Raw genomic sequence first — 16,908 nt, 5'->3', positions numbered from 1 at the left:
GACAAATTTGACAAACTTTATAAATAAGATTAAAATAGAATATTTTTTAATCAAAATAAAATAATAAAAATGGTACTTTTTAGTAGTTTGTCAAATTTTGTTAAAATATCATTTTTCAAGTAAAAAATGAAAAAGTAAACCAATGATTTTCTTCACGAAAATCATTCTATAATTTGAACTCCATGTTTCTTTAAAGGTCATTTGTTTTTAGAAATTATTACTTTATATGATTTAGTTTTAACTTTCTTTGACCTATTCCTGTCGAGTTCCCTTATAATTTGAACTAATTCATCATCTTCATCTTTTTCAATATTAAACTCTTCTCTCTCATCAAGTCCATTAACCCATTTAGAAGCTAATTTTGGCAAAAACAACATTCCTTAGACATCAAAAAATTAAAAATTGCCTTAAAATTATTATGTGATAAATTGTAGTTGTCATAAACCCTCTAAAATATTAACAATGAAAGTAACATATTCTAAAGAAAACATATCGGTCAATATCTTTTCTGACTCTTCTCATCTAAATTTATAATGTCTTTAAAGAGAGAAGTAAATTTAATATTTTTTTTTCTTGAAAAAATTGTTTTGGTATGGAAGTTTGTGTAGTATTGTATGCTCTGGTTGAGATATGCGTTCTTCCTGAAGCAACAATTGCAACGACACTTGAACATGTTGAAATTATGAAAAAAAATAAAAACTAGTTGAACACCAATCATAATGTAAACTATAAAGCCCCAACTTATTGAAGAATTAAATTTAAGTCTTAACAAATGTCTTTTACATTTTAAACTAAACTTTTCTTTAGTAATTTCAATTTTCCAGTAATTCCTTTATTTCAAAACCTTAACTCCATAAATCAAAAACACAATCGTGTGTACAATGATATAACACTCTTAAAATTCGAATGCCTCTTTCTATATAGGAAGCAATTTTAACACCGAATGCATTCATCATGTGTTCTAACTAGGAACTGTTACTTGGTGCAGAACCTTAGCATTATACATCAATCAGAACTCACCATAATGATTAAAATGAAAAACTGAAAATGTGTGAGAAGTGTCTACTCTATTCATCCACGTATAACAATTTTAGAAACAGTACGGTTACTTAATAAAAATCAAGTTCTTTTGCAAACAATCTTTTAGCAGGTATAACTAGTGTCATGTATTTGCTGACAAAGAATATATTTCCACACCCTTATAATTATAAACCAGTAAAGAATATAATCTTAGTTAAGTCTCATACTAAATGTAAATGATCATTTTCAGAGCAGACAAATTAATTAGTACAAGCTACTTGAAATAAAATTAAGTGACTACAGCAATGAAAGATTAAATCCCATGGTCCAAAAACTTCCTTAGGTGCAAGCCTGTGCAGTTATAGAGAAAGCATGACACCAATTCATGAAAGGGGTCTAAGCTTCTCTAGTTCCCAGGTACACACTATATAACCTACCTTATGACAGCAAAAGAAAAAAAAAATCATGGACCTTTTTTCTCTTCACCTAACAGATAATATAAACTTTACGAACACGTTCAGCCACCAGCTACTCACACTTGATGGACCTGTATATGTGACGAACAAAGAGTAGGGAGGCACGGAAACCTACACTACCAAGCATTAGGAAGAAACCATAGCAGATGCAGGCCATGTAACCGAAGAAGAACGATGTTTGCATGAAACCAGACATGTCTGATCGTGCATAGTAGTAATACAAGCAATAGCCGTAGATGAACAACCCAGTTGATCCACCGCAGAGGAAAGACCTATCAAACACAGCAACATGTCATCAAGTTGAAAGTAAAATGGCCACTCAAGTTTAAACTGCCTCTACCTTAAAAATATTCATGACATGGTTAGAATAATAACTACTATTTGCAAGAGTCTGCTTGTTTGAGTAGACACGATAAGATGAAGGGGCAAATAAGAACTCTAGATATAGATGTCCTTTCCACATATTCAATCAAACAAGAATAGTCATTTTACAACAATCCCACTAATGCCCCCTTTAACCAGGGTCATTATACAATATTTATAGTCATTTTACAGAAAATTAGCATTTCAATTATATATGGTAAGAATATCAAAATCCCAAACTAAATTGTAGCCAGCTCATGAATTAAACTACAGATTCAGAATGGATAATGGAAAGGGAGAAATGGGGGAAACACGGACAGGGAAAAAAAGAAGAGAAACTGCTAAATTAACTCATACACAACTGAGTTCAAATTCAAATTACAGGACCTTTTGTAAAGAGCCCAATAAAAGTGCCAAGCTCAATTTACAACAACAACAAATCTGCCTCTCCCATCCTTCTTCCGCTATCTATATCTAACTAACCCTCTAACCAACTAACTAACCCATTAGTATGCTATCTACCTTAATAAACTTCTCGTTCTCCTTGAATCCTAACAAATGGGAATGTGAGATGGAAGGAAATGGCACGCTCCCCTCCCAAATACCATTGTTAGCACCCAAATTTGAGGTGACGGATAGATAATCAATCTGACAGATATACATTACTAACATTACACACTTTAAAATTGTAACATGACAAAGCATTTTGGTATCTTTAAATATTCCTTTTTCTAGAACCAGCATTGTCATAAACATACACTCTGCAAAGTGGGATGAAGGCCACCAGAACTTAAATATTAGAATATATTAAAAATATCCGATAAAATATTGATTGTATAATAGAGTAATTTAATGTATCTGAGATTATAAATTAAGATTAGTTTCCACAATTCCTAATTATCTCTTTGGATCAGCATCTTGGTTTCCTTATATTTAATGATTAGTTTCCTTATTTAATAGGGATTACAAACTAATTTTAGTAAGATAAGTATGTCATTGCTTTATATTTTGTAACGTGAATATCAAGTCTTAATCAATTTCAGAGCATTCAGCCTCAATTATCTCCTTTTGCTCCTCCACCAGTACTAAAAGGCTAAAACCCTACAATTTTGAACATGGTATTATATTGGTACCATCCTCCACCATGACCAATATCACCACAACTCTTCTGCTGCCACTGTCAGTGAAACCTTTAACAACCACGATCAGGCATGCCATCATGATCTACAAGCACCCAATGTCACAAGTCCAGGAAGTTCAATGCATGCATAGACTAGATTTGGCAAACATCGTATGTTGCACTTCTCTCCCTGCACGGATGTCTAGCAGCAGATGACAGTGTATGGGGTCTCTGACAGTACCAGTGTCTACCATACCAGTCACCTAAGCACTCTTTACCCAGATAAGGCCTCATCTGATCCAACTAACCACCAAAATCTATCTAACCAGACTTTCTTGTGGATACGCTATTCTATTCCTAACCATTGCTATCTTGTCAGGCCCAGTCCTCTGTCTCTGTTCAGCATTACAGGTAGCTGTTTTAGATTCTGAATGCCCTTTATCAAATATAGCATTTATTGAGAGAAAGGTGGAATGAACCTAGCCCTGATCTCAATCCCAAACATGATTCATGTTGTGCTGGTCTCCAGTCTCAGACACTACCCCAGTCAATCTCCAATCTCAAATGCTTTAGCATTGTCTCAATTACTCACTCCAAACTCATCTCTATTCCAAACCATCCAATGTATCATAACACCTTTCTCTTTGTACTACTGAATTGTTTTGGTGACTTGTTTTCACCAACTAGTCATAATGTGATGATGAATGTATATGATGCTAACTTTCTGTTGAGAATCATATTAATGGTTTGAATTTAAATTGTGTCCCAAGTTTTCTTATGGTTTCAAGCTTCAAACTTCCGTTTTGGATTAATTTGGAGAAGCTTTACTTCATGCTATGTAATTTGTCAACCGAGGATCATGACTATAAAATTTCTCCCTCCGTGGTCTTGCAGCATTCCAACCAGATATCTTTAGCAGTACCCAGCTCTTTGGCATCTCTAGCATCCCTGGGTTTCCTAACCAACCATGTCTTGCATAGCATGTGCTTGCATATTTATTATAATACATCAAGGTTAGCTTGTATAGAGCGGCCGTAAAAATTAAAAAAAAAAATCTAATAATATTTCAGTTGTATCTTAGACTATCTTAAATTATCTCAAAGGATTAGTTTCCTTATATCCTTATTATATATACATTAGGATTGGTTTTCATATTTTTTTTATTAATGCTTAGGATTAGTTTCAAATACCACCTCATCTTTCATGGATAGGTTCCATATTTAATTAGAACAATGATCAATATTAGTATAAGGGAGGGCTTGTGCTCTATGTTTTTCACCAAATCATACACCAAAACTATATCAATTTTAGAATATCCAATCTCAATTTTCTCCTTTTCCTCCCACAATAACTAACATCCTATGATATCAACACCAAATTGTGTGAAGATTATTCTTTGTATAGATTCAATTAGCATTAACATACAGTCTCAACATTTACGAAAAGTAAACTTAATCAGACCAAAAAAGTGATAAGTGGATAAAAGATTGAAGAATAATAAGTGTAATTTAAACTTTTTTACTAATAATTTTTAAATATTTTATTTGAAAATATAAGTGTGAATATAGTAAAGAATTTATATGATATTTTGTGGACAAGGCAGTGAGGATACAAAACTCCTTGTTTATTATATTAGTAGTACATGATGCCTAAAACATTATTTAAAAGTTCCCCTTATTTTCCTAGCCATTGATTGTATCCTTTAAACCAAGACCGATTCAAAAAACTAGCTTAATTACTGACATAAGCATAGATAACATTATTTCCAGAAAAATATATAGTACACACTCAATTTTAAAATAATATAAGTTACATACCTCCACCACCATTCATGATCCTCGGCAGCAAGTTGGAAATATGTCAGAGCCACAGTGATGAAAGCAGTGACAATCAGCAGAATAATAAAAACAATGAAGAGTATGCTGTAGATGGTATAAATTCTGTGGCCCCATACACTTGCAAAAATGTAGTACAGCTCTATGTAGATGGCACTAAATGGGAGAAATCCTGCCATTGCCATCTGGGGAAGGGTACTCCTGTACCAAGGTAGAGGTGGAATTTCTCGGGGATATTTTGTAGTGCGGACAGGTGCTTGGAACTCAGATTTGCTATTTTTACCAGCAATACCACCCAACACAAGCAATGGTGAAGTTACCAATGTCCATATTAGAACTATCACCAAAATTGTGCCAAATGGCAGGGCAGCAGTTGCACTATAAACAATTGCAACCGTGTTAAGGAAGCAGAACATCAGGAAAAGGGGGCCACAAAAGAGGCATCCTGTGAGCAATAAGTTCCTAACCTGCCAACAAGAAAATAAATGTATAAATCATTTAATTTCTTTTCATAAAAACCATACAAATTAATACAGTCAAACCATTTAACAACAATCAAAGCAAGGAGTTCATATGTACCCAATTAGACCCTTCAAGTTGGATGTAGAAGGAAGTAGCAGTGTAGCCAGCAATGCCAGAAGTGAGAGCATATATGACCACCAGTGCAGTAAATAAAGCACCTCGGTTATATGGATAAAACACACCAACCAGTGCTAGCATAAAAATGAAGATTGTACTGCACAAGCATAAATAAACAGAGAATGAATTCCATTGATGCATATGATATAGAAAATGAAAAGCGGAAAAACAAGAATTCAAAAACTTTGACACACAAAGGAGAAAGAGCCTTAGAAGATTCTTACAGTGTGAATAACTGAGTACCAGAACCAAGGGATGCTGCGAACAAAGACTTGTGCTTTGGAAACCGAAAAACATCACCATGAATGTACTTCCACCCTGTCTCCTCTTGATCATCAGCAGCTTCCTCGTCTTGAGCATATCTGGAGAAAATTACAACAGATTAAACAGGAAACAAGATGACAATCTGATGATAGAAGGGTAAGCAAGTCGTACTTCATAAAGTCATTCTTCAATACACGCATGAGAATGGTTGCCAGAAAACCAGTCAAAAGAAGCACTGTTACACAGGAGTTTATGATCGAGAACCAGTGAATCTCTAAGTGATGAGGCAAAGAAGAAGATTGAGAGTACTTTTCCATTCTCTTCTCAAAAGGAGTATCAGTTTCCTTCCATTTTGCTGTGTACCTAAAATCAACATCAACATCTTTATCCTCAGTCAGGTCCACCACAGAATGAGGATCCATCCGGGCACTGATCTCAACCACTCGATCTTTGTTGTACAGAATATCAAACTGAATGTGCTTGTAAAGAAAATACTTGTACTCGCTAGGATCAGTTTTCCCTTCCTTGTCAACCGTCCCAATAAATCCCCAGATTGGCAAGTCATCATAATACATCTGGAAATAATAGTCCTTCTTAACTGCTTCTCGAAACTGTGCAACTTGCTCCTTTGTGAGCTTCCTACTGCATACAAGCTTAGCATCTTTCTCTGTTCGGAAATTAAGTTCATAAGGTGTACTAACAAGGCGATCGCCATTCAACACCTCCCCAAGAGCTTCGGTCTTTTCTTTCTCCTTGCCTGACATTTAAATGTATTCATTCTTCCGATTGCACATTAAGAACCCATAAAAGAACAGAAAGATGCATCAAAAAAAGCTACATACAAACTCGCATTTATTTTGTCCTGATGGTTCAATTCAACAACTACATATTCCACTTAACCAAGAACCCAATAGAATACTAGCACCATGCCATGTTTAACACGCAGAAAGCAATCCAGTTTCATATCCCTTGCTAAAACTGGAACACCAAAACTAAACTAAAATATCTCACACGTTAAAACTCCATCATGAGCCATCACACTTGTATTAACAATTGAATGAATAACTTTGACTAAATCAAATAACAAAGTGTCAATTAAGGAAGTAATAAATAACAAAAGCTGAAAAACAAATAAATTCAGATTGTGTGTTACCTGTCACACAGAATGGCAGGTCAAAGTACCGATATGTTTCACTGAAACCAGCCAAATAAATGAATAAATAACCGGAAAATCAGAACAATAACATGACAACCTCGTATAACACTACGTTGCAAAGAAAGCACATGAAATTGAAAAGAAGATCAGATTTTGACGACGACCCAGAAGCTGAAAGGGTGGAAAGAAAGGGTTGGAGGGTGAAGGGGTTGATGGGGGTGGTTGAGAAATGGGATCGAGCAAAAGAACTAAGGAACGAACCTGGGGTTGTGAAAGGGACCGACTTTGTTGGCGTAAAGAGGAACGTGGTCTCCTTCCTTGTAACGGTGATCGGAGCCATCGGATCTGACGAGGATTGTTCCCTGAAAAGAGATCAGAATCGCGAGAACCAAAACCAACCCGCTCCTTCCCATTGCTCTTGGTCTGCACTCACAATCAGATCAGATAGACGGACAGAGAAACAAATAAGGACAACCAGCAAGCAATTTATTCACTACGATTTTCACGCAAATTACCACATTTATTTTAAGAAATACAAAACAAAACGATGTTTGTACTTTTTCTTTTTCTTTTTCCCACTTTAAATTTACTTTTCTCCCTTCCATATTGCAGGCAATGCATTGTATTATATGGTCCGAGATAACTATTATTTAATCTCAATTTCAATCCACATTTTCTTGTAGAAAATTAAATTTATTTAATGTCATTAGTTTAGATATTTAAATTTTAAAGTTCTTAATATTAATAAGGTTTAAATATGTTTATAATATTTGAACATATAATTATTGGTTAACTCTTTAAAAATAGGTAGAAATTAGGTTTACAAGAAAAACATAACTAATTTTTGTAAGGGTTAAATATGTTTTTGGTCCCTCAAGTTTCAGTAAATTTTGGAATTAGTCCCTCATCAAAACTTTATACCAATTTAGTCCTTCATCTTTCAAAATGCGTGAATTTAGTCCTTTTAACCAAATTTTGTTAAGTTTATCTGACATTTCAAGTACATTTCATGATAGTATTTAAGTTAATATTGAAGCAAAAATGTGTCAAACAATGTAAATAATTTAGGTTAAAATACCTTTTTGGTCCCAATTTTCGTCAAGTTTTTTCAAATAAGTCCTAATTTTGGTGTTATGTTCAAATAGGTCCTAATTTTCGTCAATTATGTTCAATTGGGTCCTTTTTTGCTAACACCGTTTAAATCATTAACGGCCATGAACAGTGACTACCACATGTCATTTCATGGTTTTTTTGAAATTTTTTTTTTTATTTTTAATTTTTTTAATTTTTTTTAAATTTTTTTAAATGTACACGTGTCAACCCAAGAGTGTGCCACGTGTCACTTTGTGGTTTTTTAAAATTTTTTATTTTATTTTTTTGAATTTTTTTTTGAATTTTTTTTGAATTATTTTTTAAATGTGCCACGTGTCAAAGTCAATATTCTATATTCAATTTGGTTCCTATATTTGTTATTTTTGTTCAATTAGATCCTAATTTTTGTTAAGATTAACCAATTTGGTCCCTATAGAAGATGTGACCAAATTTAATTTTTATATCAAAGTTATAATGATGTGACTTTTAATATATTATATAAAGATATTTAATAAAAAATATGAATTTTAATATAAAAATTAAATTTACTTTTAATTTGAAGAGGGACCAAATTGGTTAATGTTAACAAAAATTGGGACCTAATTGAACAAAAATAACAAATATAGGGACCAAATTGAATTTAGAATATTGACTTTGACACATGGCACGCTACTGGGTTGACATGTGGACATTTAAAAAAAATTTAAAAAAAAATTTAATTTTTTTTTAAAAAAAATTCAGAAAAAATTCAAAAAAACCACGAAGTGACACGTGGCACACTCCTAGGTTGACACGTGTACATTTTAAAAAAAAAATTAACAAAATTTAAAAAAAAAATTTAAAAAAATAAAAATAAAAATAAAAAAAAATTCAAAAAAACCACGAAGTGACACGTGACAGTCACTGTTCATGGCCGTTAATGATTTAAACGGTGTTAGCAAAAAAGGACCCAATTGAACAAAATTGACGAAAATTGGGACCTATTTGAACACAAAACCAAAATTAGGACTTATTTGAAAAAACTTGACGAAAATTGGGACCAAAAAGGTATTTTAACCAATAATTTAAATATTATCATGAAATGTGCTTGAAACGTCAGATAAACTTAACAAAATTTGGTTATAAAGACTAAATTCATGCATTTTGAAAGATGAAGGACTAAATTGGTCAAAAATTTTGATGAGGGACTAATTCCAAATTTCACTAAAACTTGAGGAATCAAAAACATATTTAACCCTTTTTATAATAATCCTTTAGAAAATTCTATTCCAAAAAGAGAGTGATGGTACTTTTCTACTTACATGATTAATATTGTCTAGTTTTTTTTATCATATATTATATATATATATATATATATATATATATATATATATATATATATATATATATATAAAATAGAAATTAGTAGTGTTATAATCCAAAATAGATAATTAAATAATCAAATAGTACTACAAAACAATTTAAATATTAGCTCAGTATCTTTAATAAAAGTTTTCATGTACTTTCCCAAAACAGTAGTATATAGTCTTAGAAACTACTTATGTATACCACTTGTCAAAACAAAACAGCCACATATTACACTTAAAGTATAACAACCAGATTTACACCAAAACCCAGATGTTTCTCTTGTGAGCTTGAATCAACCTATAATATTTGTCATAATCGATTATTTTTGTTGCTCATCGAAACATTTAGTAAATGGAAAACATTTAGGTGTGATTAATGAATTCATTTGTAAAATAAAACATATTTAATTAGATATGTCATTTTTTTTTAATTTTATGAATTCTTATTAAATCATTAATATTGAAGAGAAAAGATACATAAGTTTGTTTCTTTTTATTAATAGAATTAGTTAGGTGGGTGAGAGTGCGAAAATTATGTTTTATTTTGGGATAATGAGTTTTATTTCCTCTGTGATGTGTTTATATGAGGCAATTTAAGAGAGTAATTCATTTATTTGAAGAATTTGAATTTCTTTAAAGTAAAATGATTTGTTTAGATGAGAAAATTAAAAGAAAATTGAAATTAAGGAATTTTAAGAAAGTATTTCAAATAACTAAAATAATGGAATATAAATTCACTCAAACAATAAGGAATTTGAAATTCCATAATTTGTGGAATTCATCATTGTTTAAGATGAAAAAAAAAGGTCGGGGTCAACTTGGCTGACAATCAACTAAGATTGACTTGGCCAAATTTGGTCAAATTTCGGTTGGTGCGAACTTGGCCGAAATTCTGTCTGGACTGACTCGGCCGAATTCGATCAAATTTTGGTTGGGACTGACTAGGGATGTCAACAGGGCAGGTAGGGTACGGGTAGTAGCTCCCCCGTACCCTACCCGCTAGCTAAATATTTGTCCCGTACCCGTACCCATATTCGTCGGGTATCCGTTATGCGGGTACCCGTCTATTTTTTTCATACCCGCGAATATCTACGGGTACCCACAAGTATTTACAAAATTATTTAAAAAATAAATATTTAATCATAAATTCAAATAAAATAAAATAAAATACATCACTGTCATAAATTTTAAATAAATTTTAAACTAACTCAAGTCCAAATTATGATAAAAATAAATATAATATAAAATGACGTTCAACACGACGGAAATTCTTTAATTAGTGTTTTGATCAACAAGTCCACTTTCTCCGATTGATTCCTAAAAAATAATCAAATAATAAATCTCAACTGTCACGTGCCAAATATTCTTATTTTAATTCCATCATTTGACAACAAGCATACCATAAACGTCACTATCTATATATGGTTTGATGTATATGCCCAATTTCAAAGAAGGAGGAGAGAAAAATGTTAAGGGATGTACTTGAAAGAAGACAACATACCAATACTTAAAGTTGGAAGAATGAAGACAGAAGACAAGATGTGCAACTTATAAAAAATTAGGACAAAATGTTTTTTACTAATATATATATATATATATATATATATATATATATATATATATATATATATAAGGGTATTTTTGTGAATTAAAGTTTAGCGGGTACGGGTATCCATGGATACGGATACTATGATACCCGTACCCGCCCCGTTAAACATGCGGGTATCAAAAATACTCGTACCCACGGGTAACGGGTATCCATTTTTAATATCCATTTCTTATCCATTGCGGGTTTTATCTGCGGATACCCATGTGTACGGATATTTTTGACATCCCTAGGACTGACTCAACCGAATTTGACTGAGTTCGACCAAATGTTTGGCTAGGGTCAACTTGATCGAATTCGGTCTAAGCCAACTCGACCGAATTCGATCTAAGCCAACTCGACTGAATTCGATCGAGTTGTACATGTCCAAAATTTGGCCAAATTTGGTCGAGTTGACCCTGACCGGAATTTGGTTGAAATTTTGCTAAAATAGGTCAAGTGAACGAAATTTGGCCTAGTCAACCCAACCAAAATTTGGTCGAGTCGACTTGGTCAAATTCGACCAAGTCATCCCTAGCCAAAATTGGTCGAATGCGACAAAGTTGGCTTGACCGAAATTTGGCCAAATTCGATCGAGTCGAATCCGACCGAAATTTGACCAAATTTTGCCAAATCGATCTTGGTCGATTTTGACCAAGTCGTTCCCGACTTTTATTTGGCCAAATTAGGCTGAGTTTATGCCAACCAAAATTTGGCCGAATTCGGTCGAGTCAACTCGATTGAAATTTGACTTCATTTAAATATTTTAAGGTGACAACTATATTTTTTAAATATAATTTCAAAATGTTATATATTAAAATAAATATTATTAAAATGAAATTTTATCTAATAAGAGAAATTTAATTATTTTATTCAAACAAGAAATGGAAATGTAAGGTGTTCCAATTGCTTTATTCAAATAGATTATTTATAAAATGAAGGGAATTCAATTGCAAGAATTTCAAATGCAATGCCTTTAAATTTCTTAGAATTTTTGAAATGCTTCTTCCAAACACAAGACTAAGGAATAAAATCGGTTTGGTAAGTAAGGAAGTGTGCAATTTTTCATTAATTAAAAGTGATATTTGGGTTTACCATGTAGGGCCATCTCCAATGGTGGTTCTAGGATGTTTTCTTAAGTGAACAACTTGTTCTTATTTTTTTCTTTTCAAGGACAAAAGTAGAGGCATCCAACATAGATATTTGAAATGAACAAATGGAATTAGACTATGCTCACCTCGAGAGTTGCATTATAGATAGGGATAACAAGGAGCACATTTTGCAAAATTGGTGGTTGGGTGATAACAAGAGTGTGGAGTTAATTTTTATGAATAGATGAAAAGAAAGTCAATTTCCATGTCAAGAGTAAAGGGATACTTTTTGTTAGTAAAAAATAAAGAAATTTCCATATTTTGTAGTGTTTCTTGTTGGTAGAAATGATTATAAATAGTAGAAGGTTTAACCTAATTAAATTTTTTTAAATTGATAATAATTGGATTGGAGTTAAGTAGGAGTTGAAATTTCATATGCCTAGAAATAGAAAAAAAAATAGCAATATATGAAGAGAAAATGTAAACAAAAACATTACATACAATATTAGAAGGGGGATGAATTGATGTTAATTGACTTAAATATTATTTTGGTTCCTACTTTTGTTACTTTTATTCAATTTGATCTTTTTTTTTCTTAAATCAATTAAGTTCCATTTTTTTACATACAAATTTTCTTTTTTTGGCATGAATGAGAAGGGTCAGAAAACCCTAGCCATTAATGGGAGAAATCAGAAGGGTTGAGAAACCACCATGTTAATGAGAATTGATGCTCATTAACTCCCAACCTTAATAATTTCGTTTTTGTATTAATCCCACAAATTTAAGCTGGAAAAAGTTTGGTTACGAGGGTTCTAGAATAGTCATTGAGTAGAGGAAATTGAGAGTGAGTGAGGAATTGGTTTTTGCACGTGACAAGGAAGAGTGAGAGCTGAAATTTGTGGAGCAAGAAAGGAAGGTTCTTGGGTATCATAAAGAAAGGGTTAGAAGACCATTTGGAGCAAGGATTTCCTAGTAAGGGGAGCTGCTCTTGCATGAATTTACTCGTGTTTGATGTATTGTTTTATGACATGATTAAATGCATGAGAATTCCTCTTGTTCTCGCTGATTCTCGAAGGTTTCTAAGTTTCTGCCTAGAAATCGCTTGGCTGTGATGAATATTTTGCCAAGCGACTCATCTTGTCTGGCCTAGTTGCGAGGTTCTGTTATAAACCGCCTAGCGGTGAGGTGGACCCGCCAGGCGACGCGCAGTGGCTGTTTGTCTTCTTTTTGTTTTTTTGTAAAATTGTGCGTGGTGAATTCCCAGTGAGATTGTTATATTCATGCAAATGCTTGAAAATTATATTATTGCTACTTTTGTGTTGACTATGTACTAAATTGGGGTTGGTAAACATGAGAGAGTTCATGTTACCATTGTTGAATGAACCTAAATTTTTGGGAATAAGTATAAACTATGACGGGTTGGGGATTATGATGATACAGATTGTGTACGTGTGAGGAAACCGAGGAATTATGCAATATTGTTGCATTTGGAGGTGACTGGAGTGAAAGTAGACTATAAGGTTTCAAGTGCTGGAAAACTTTGGGTTTTTACCCAGGCAAAGATGTGCCGCCTGGCGGCATCTTATTGGCCGCCAGGTGATGATGGTGCGGGATTACCATTCTGGCAGTTTCGCAGAATGGCAATCAGTGAGACTCTTGGAAATGGAATTGGACGGGTATTACACTTGTAGTATGGGGCTACAATTAACAAAGAGGTTAATTACAAACTAAATAAATGATGAGAATAAGATGAATTAATTATATAAAGAAAATTGATGTGGTGGTTAGCAACAAGGTGGTTTGGTGGTCCAATTAGTTGGAGGTAAGAAGAAAAGGGGTGTAACACAATAGGAATTGGTTGAAAGTTGGAGTACTTCATTGTACGGAAGTGTGATCCATGGGCTCTTAGTGAGGCAGTGACATGGGGATTGGAAAGTGACTAAGTATTAGATAGTATAAAATAGATGAACAGTTAGGTATAAATTGAGGATGAATAGTTTCTGTTGGGTATGGTATGCGGTAACAGGTTAGTAATGTCCAATTGCAGAATTGAACTTGAATCAAGTGGATGAAGTATGTTGATAAATATATATATATATATATATATATATATATATATATATATATATATATATATATATATATATATATATATATGAGATGGAATTATATGAATGGTGTCTCGGGCTATGAAGTTAGGCAATAATTATGGAATAAATATGATTGAATTTGGATGAGGTTGGGTTAAGTTAGGATCAATTTTAGGTGCAAAAAAAGTAATGGGTACGCTACTGATATAGCGCTTGGCGGCATGAGGAGGTTCGCCAGGTGATAAGAGCAACAAGGATGTCCCGTGTGGCGCCTAGCGGCAAGGTGTGATCCTCCAAGCGATAGACCCTGAAATAGTGGGTCTGGGAGAGGCCTTGCGCCTGGTGGCAATGGTGTCTCGCCAGGCGGTCTGCATAGGATATTCGCCTGGCGACGCTTAGGCTACGCCAGACGATAGTACTACAAGCAGTGGCTTATGTGTGTTGTTGGTACACATTGATGCAATACTTGGATCGGGAGATATTGTGCCATGAGCGGGTAGGTTCATGGATGGTGGTGAACACGTGATGATATAAGCAGGGAGGTTCATATCCTGATACTCTCGTGTGGGGATACAAGCAAGTAGGTTTGTATGTTCTGTGCTCACACTTAATATATGTTACGAGCGGGGAGGTTCGTACTTGGTGGATTACGTGTGTTGGACTACATACAGGTAGGCCTGTAGAGCAGGACTACAAGTGGAGAGGTTCGTAGAGCAGGACTACGAGCGAGGAGGTTTATAGAGGTAGGACCACGAGCAGGCAGGTTCGTGTGAGCATCATAAATCTGAGTCCATGACTAAATATTTGTGTGAATTGAAGGTTGAAAAGCCTTGGGGTAATTATGTCTTAGCCAAGAAGTATCTAGAATAAATTAGTTGGGTGTTTTGATATTATTAACTTATATGTTAACTTATTATGGGCTCACCCTTTCTGTTTGTGTTTGGCCATGATCGTGTGATTTGTCACACGATAGTAGATGATATTCTAGGTGATGTTGTTGATGCATAGCGATGGAGAGAGGGCTAGCTTGGGGAACATTGAGCTAGGGATTTTATTTTGTTTTTCACTATTTTGTCGGATTTTGGAATTGTAATAACATTATTATTTTAGTTTTGTTAAAATTATGGTGTGTTGAAAGACAATTTTAAAATTTCCCACGTTTGGGAATAATAAAATTATGACATTTTGAATTTCAATCCTTATTTATTTATTTTAATTAAGTAATTTCTAGTAAGGACGCTACATTTTCTCCATTCAAATTCAAAAATTTCATAGTAGTCAGTGATTGACAATAAGGAATTATAGTCATACTTCATTTCCTACCATTGCATTCTATGTTGTCTATGTTAACCATAATTTTCTCCCCAATCATTGATATTAACTTCAATGAGGTGTTTAGTTTTGAATACATGTATTAAAGGAATTCTATGATGTGTTTGAATGCCTCATTATTAACATCTTAAATTGCTACGAGCAAAAGGTCTTATGTAGCACACAATAGACTTTGTGCATGAGGCACACACTACAACCTTACCAAGGTCTTCAATCAACAGTTCCAAGAACCAAGTTCACACTTCCTTGTTCTCAAATTCAACATCAACGTATGATATTGGCAACATTTGGTCACTACCATCTTTTTTAATTGTTGTTAACAATTCACCTTCATACTCCTTTCAAAAAGCAACCATCTAAACAAATTATAGGCCAACATGACATAAAATTGTCTTTACATGCCTCCCGCACGATTGAAAGACTAAGGATAACATTTAATAAAGAATAAGAGTGGAAAAAGGGCTGATGTAGGATTATATTCCTCCCCTTCTCTCTTTTCTATGGGATTTTCTCTTTAATTTTCCATTTCTTCTCCCTAGTTTTATGTTGCTTTGTACGTAGTCCTAGTGACCATTTCTATTCTAGTACTTAAATAATACTAAAAAGAGGAGGTTTCTTCAAAACATTCCCATTTACGTTATACTTTTATTTGTGTTGACAAAGTTATAGGCAATCATAACATTTGTCACTCTTGTTGAGCTCTTATGGTGGAGAATACTTGTCTTAAGTATCTACAATCAAATTTGCATAAGGCCTTTGATTCCATTCACACTTAGGACTAGAGCAATGTTGCTCTTAGCAACCATATGACCAAATTTGAATCCTAGTTGTTTGTGTCGTAATTTTCATTAGATACAATTGTTTATTCCTTGGAGAATTTAACTTTTGAGCCCCTGATTGGAGCATTGATCTCATAGGATAGGGTTGCCTCTCATTTTAATGAGGTTCAACCTTTGCATATGCGACAAGTGAAATTAAATTTTTCCCAATATGATGGCTCAAATTTGTTAAATTGCATATTTCAAGTAGAACAATACACTACAAGAAATTTGTTTATTTTATACTGATATTTACATACATATGTAAATCAGTAGATAAGTTGTCTATTATGTACGAATATTATGTACGAATTTATATTCGTATGTAAAAATTAGTCACACATACTGATTTTTTCGTAGGTGCTTCTATTCATAGGCCACCTATGTTTAGTGGTATTAACTATCAGTTTTGGAAAATTAGAATGAAAATTTTCATTGATTCAATAAACAAAGGTATTTGGGATGCAATTGTGAATGAAACTTACACTCCTAAATGTGTTGTTGAAAATAAGCAAGTGGACAAGCCTTGGACTGAATGGATAGAGAAAAAAAAGGAGAAAACCTCAATATGATTGCAACGCAAAGAACATCCTCACATCATCTTTTAACATGAATGAGTTCTTTAGGGTCTCCCTGTTACACCCTAGTTGGATATTACTAGAAAAATGCAAATATCATATA

At 33.4% G+C, this 16,908-nt stretch overlaps 1 protein-coding gene across 1 annotated transcript; it reads right to left on the bottom strand.

Moving 5' to 3' along the window:
- Positions 1-1,205: 1,205 nt before the first annotated feature.
- On the bottom strand, positions 1,206-7,371 carry LOC114177532 (transmembrane 9 superfamily member 2). Its single transcript, XM_028062914.2, has 7 exons — positions 7,135-7,371; positions 6,871-6,911; positions 5,889-6,474; positions 5,678-5,815; positions 5,394-5,550; positions 4,797-5,281; positions 1,206-1,768 (listed from the first exon to the last, which is right to left on the bottom strand). Exons 1-7 carry the CDS (start codon positions 7,284-7,286, stop codon positions 1,549-1,551), a joined length of 1,779 nt encoding a protein of 592 aa, XP_027918715.2. The 5' UTR covers positions 7,287-7,371; the 3' UTR covers positions 1,206-1,548.
- Between the last annotated feature and the right edge of the window lie 9,537 nt (positions 7,372-16,908).

Source organism: Vigna unguiculata, chromosome 3 (genome assembly GCF_037176805.1).
Source record: "Vigna unguiculata cultivar grain cowpea cultivar isolate G323 ecotype 2 chromosome 3, ASM3717680v1, whole genome shotgun sequence".
Taxonomy (NCBI): domain Eukaryota; kingdom Viridiplantae; phylum Streptophyta; class Magnoliopsida; order Fabales; family Fabaceae; genus Vigna; species Vigna unguiculata.
The sequence above is the reverse complement of the archived record's forward strand: the minus strand, read 5'-3'. Positions and strand labels throughout refer to the sequence as shown.

Coding starts and splice junctions, on each gene's coding strand:
- LOC114177532 (XM_028062914.2), bottom strand. CDS start 7,286: ATGGGAAGGAGCGGGTTGGTTTTGGTTCTCGCGATTCTGATCTCTTTT. Junction 5,551..5,677: donor GGTACTCAGTTATTCACACT/GTAAGAATCTTC, acceptor ATGCTTGTGCAG/TACAATCTTCATTTTTATGC. Junction 1,769..4,796: donor GATCATGAATGGTGGTGGAG/GTATGTAACTTA, acceptor TGTGTTTGATAG/GTCTTTCCTCTGCGGTGGAT.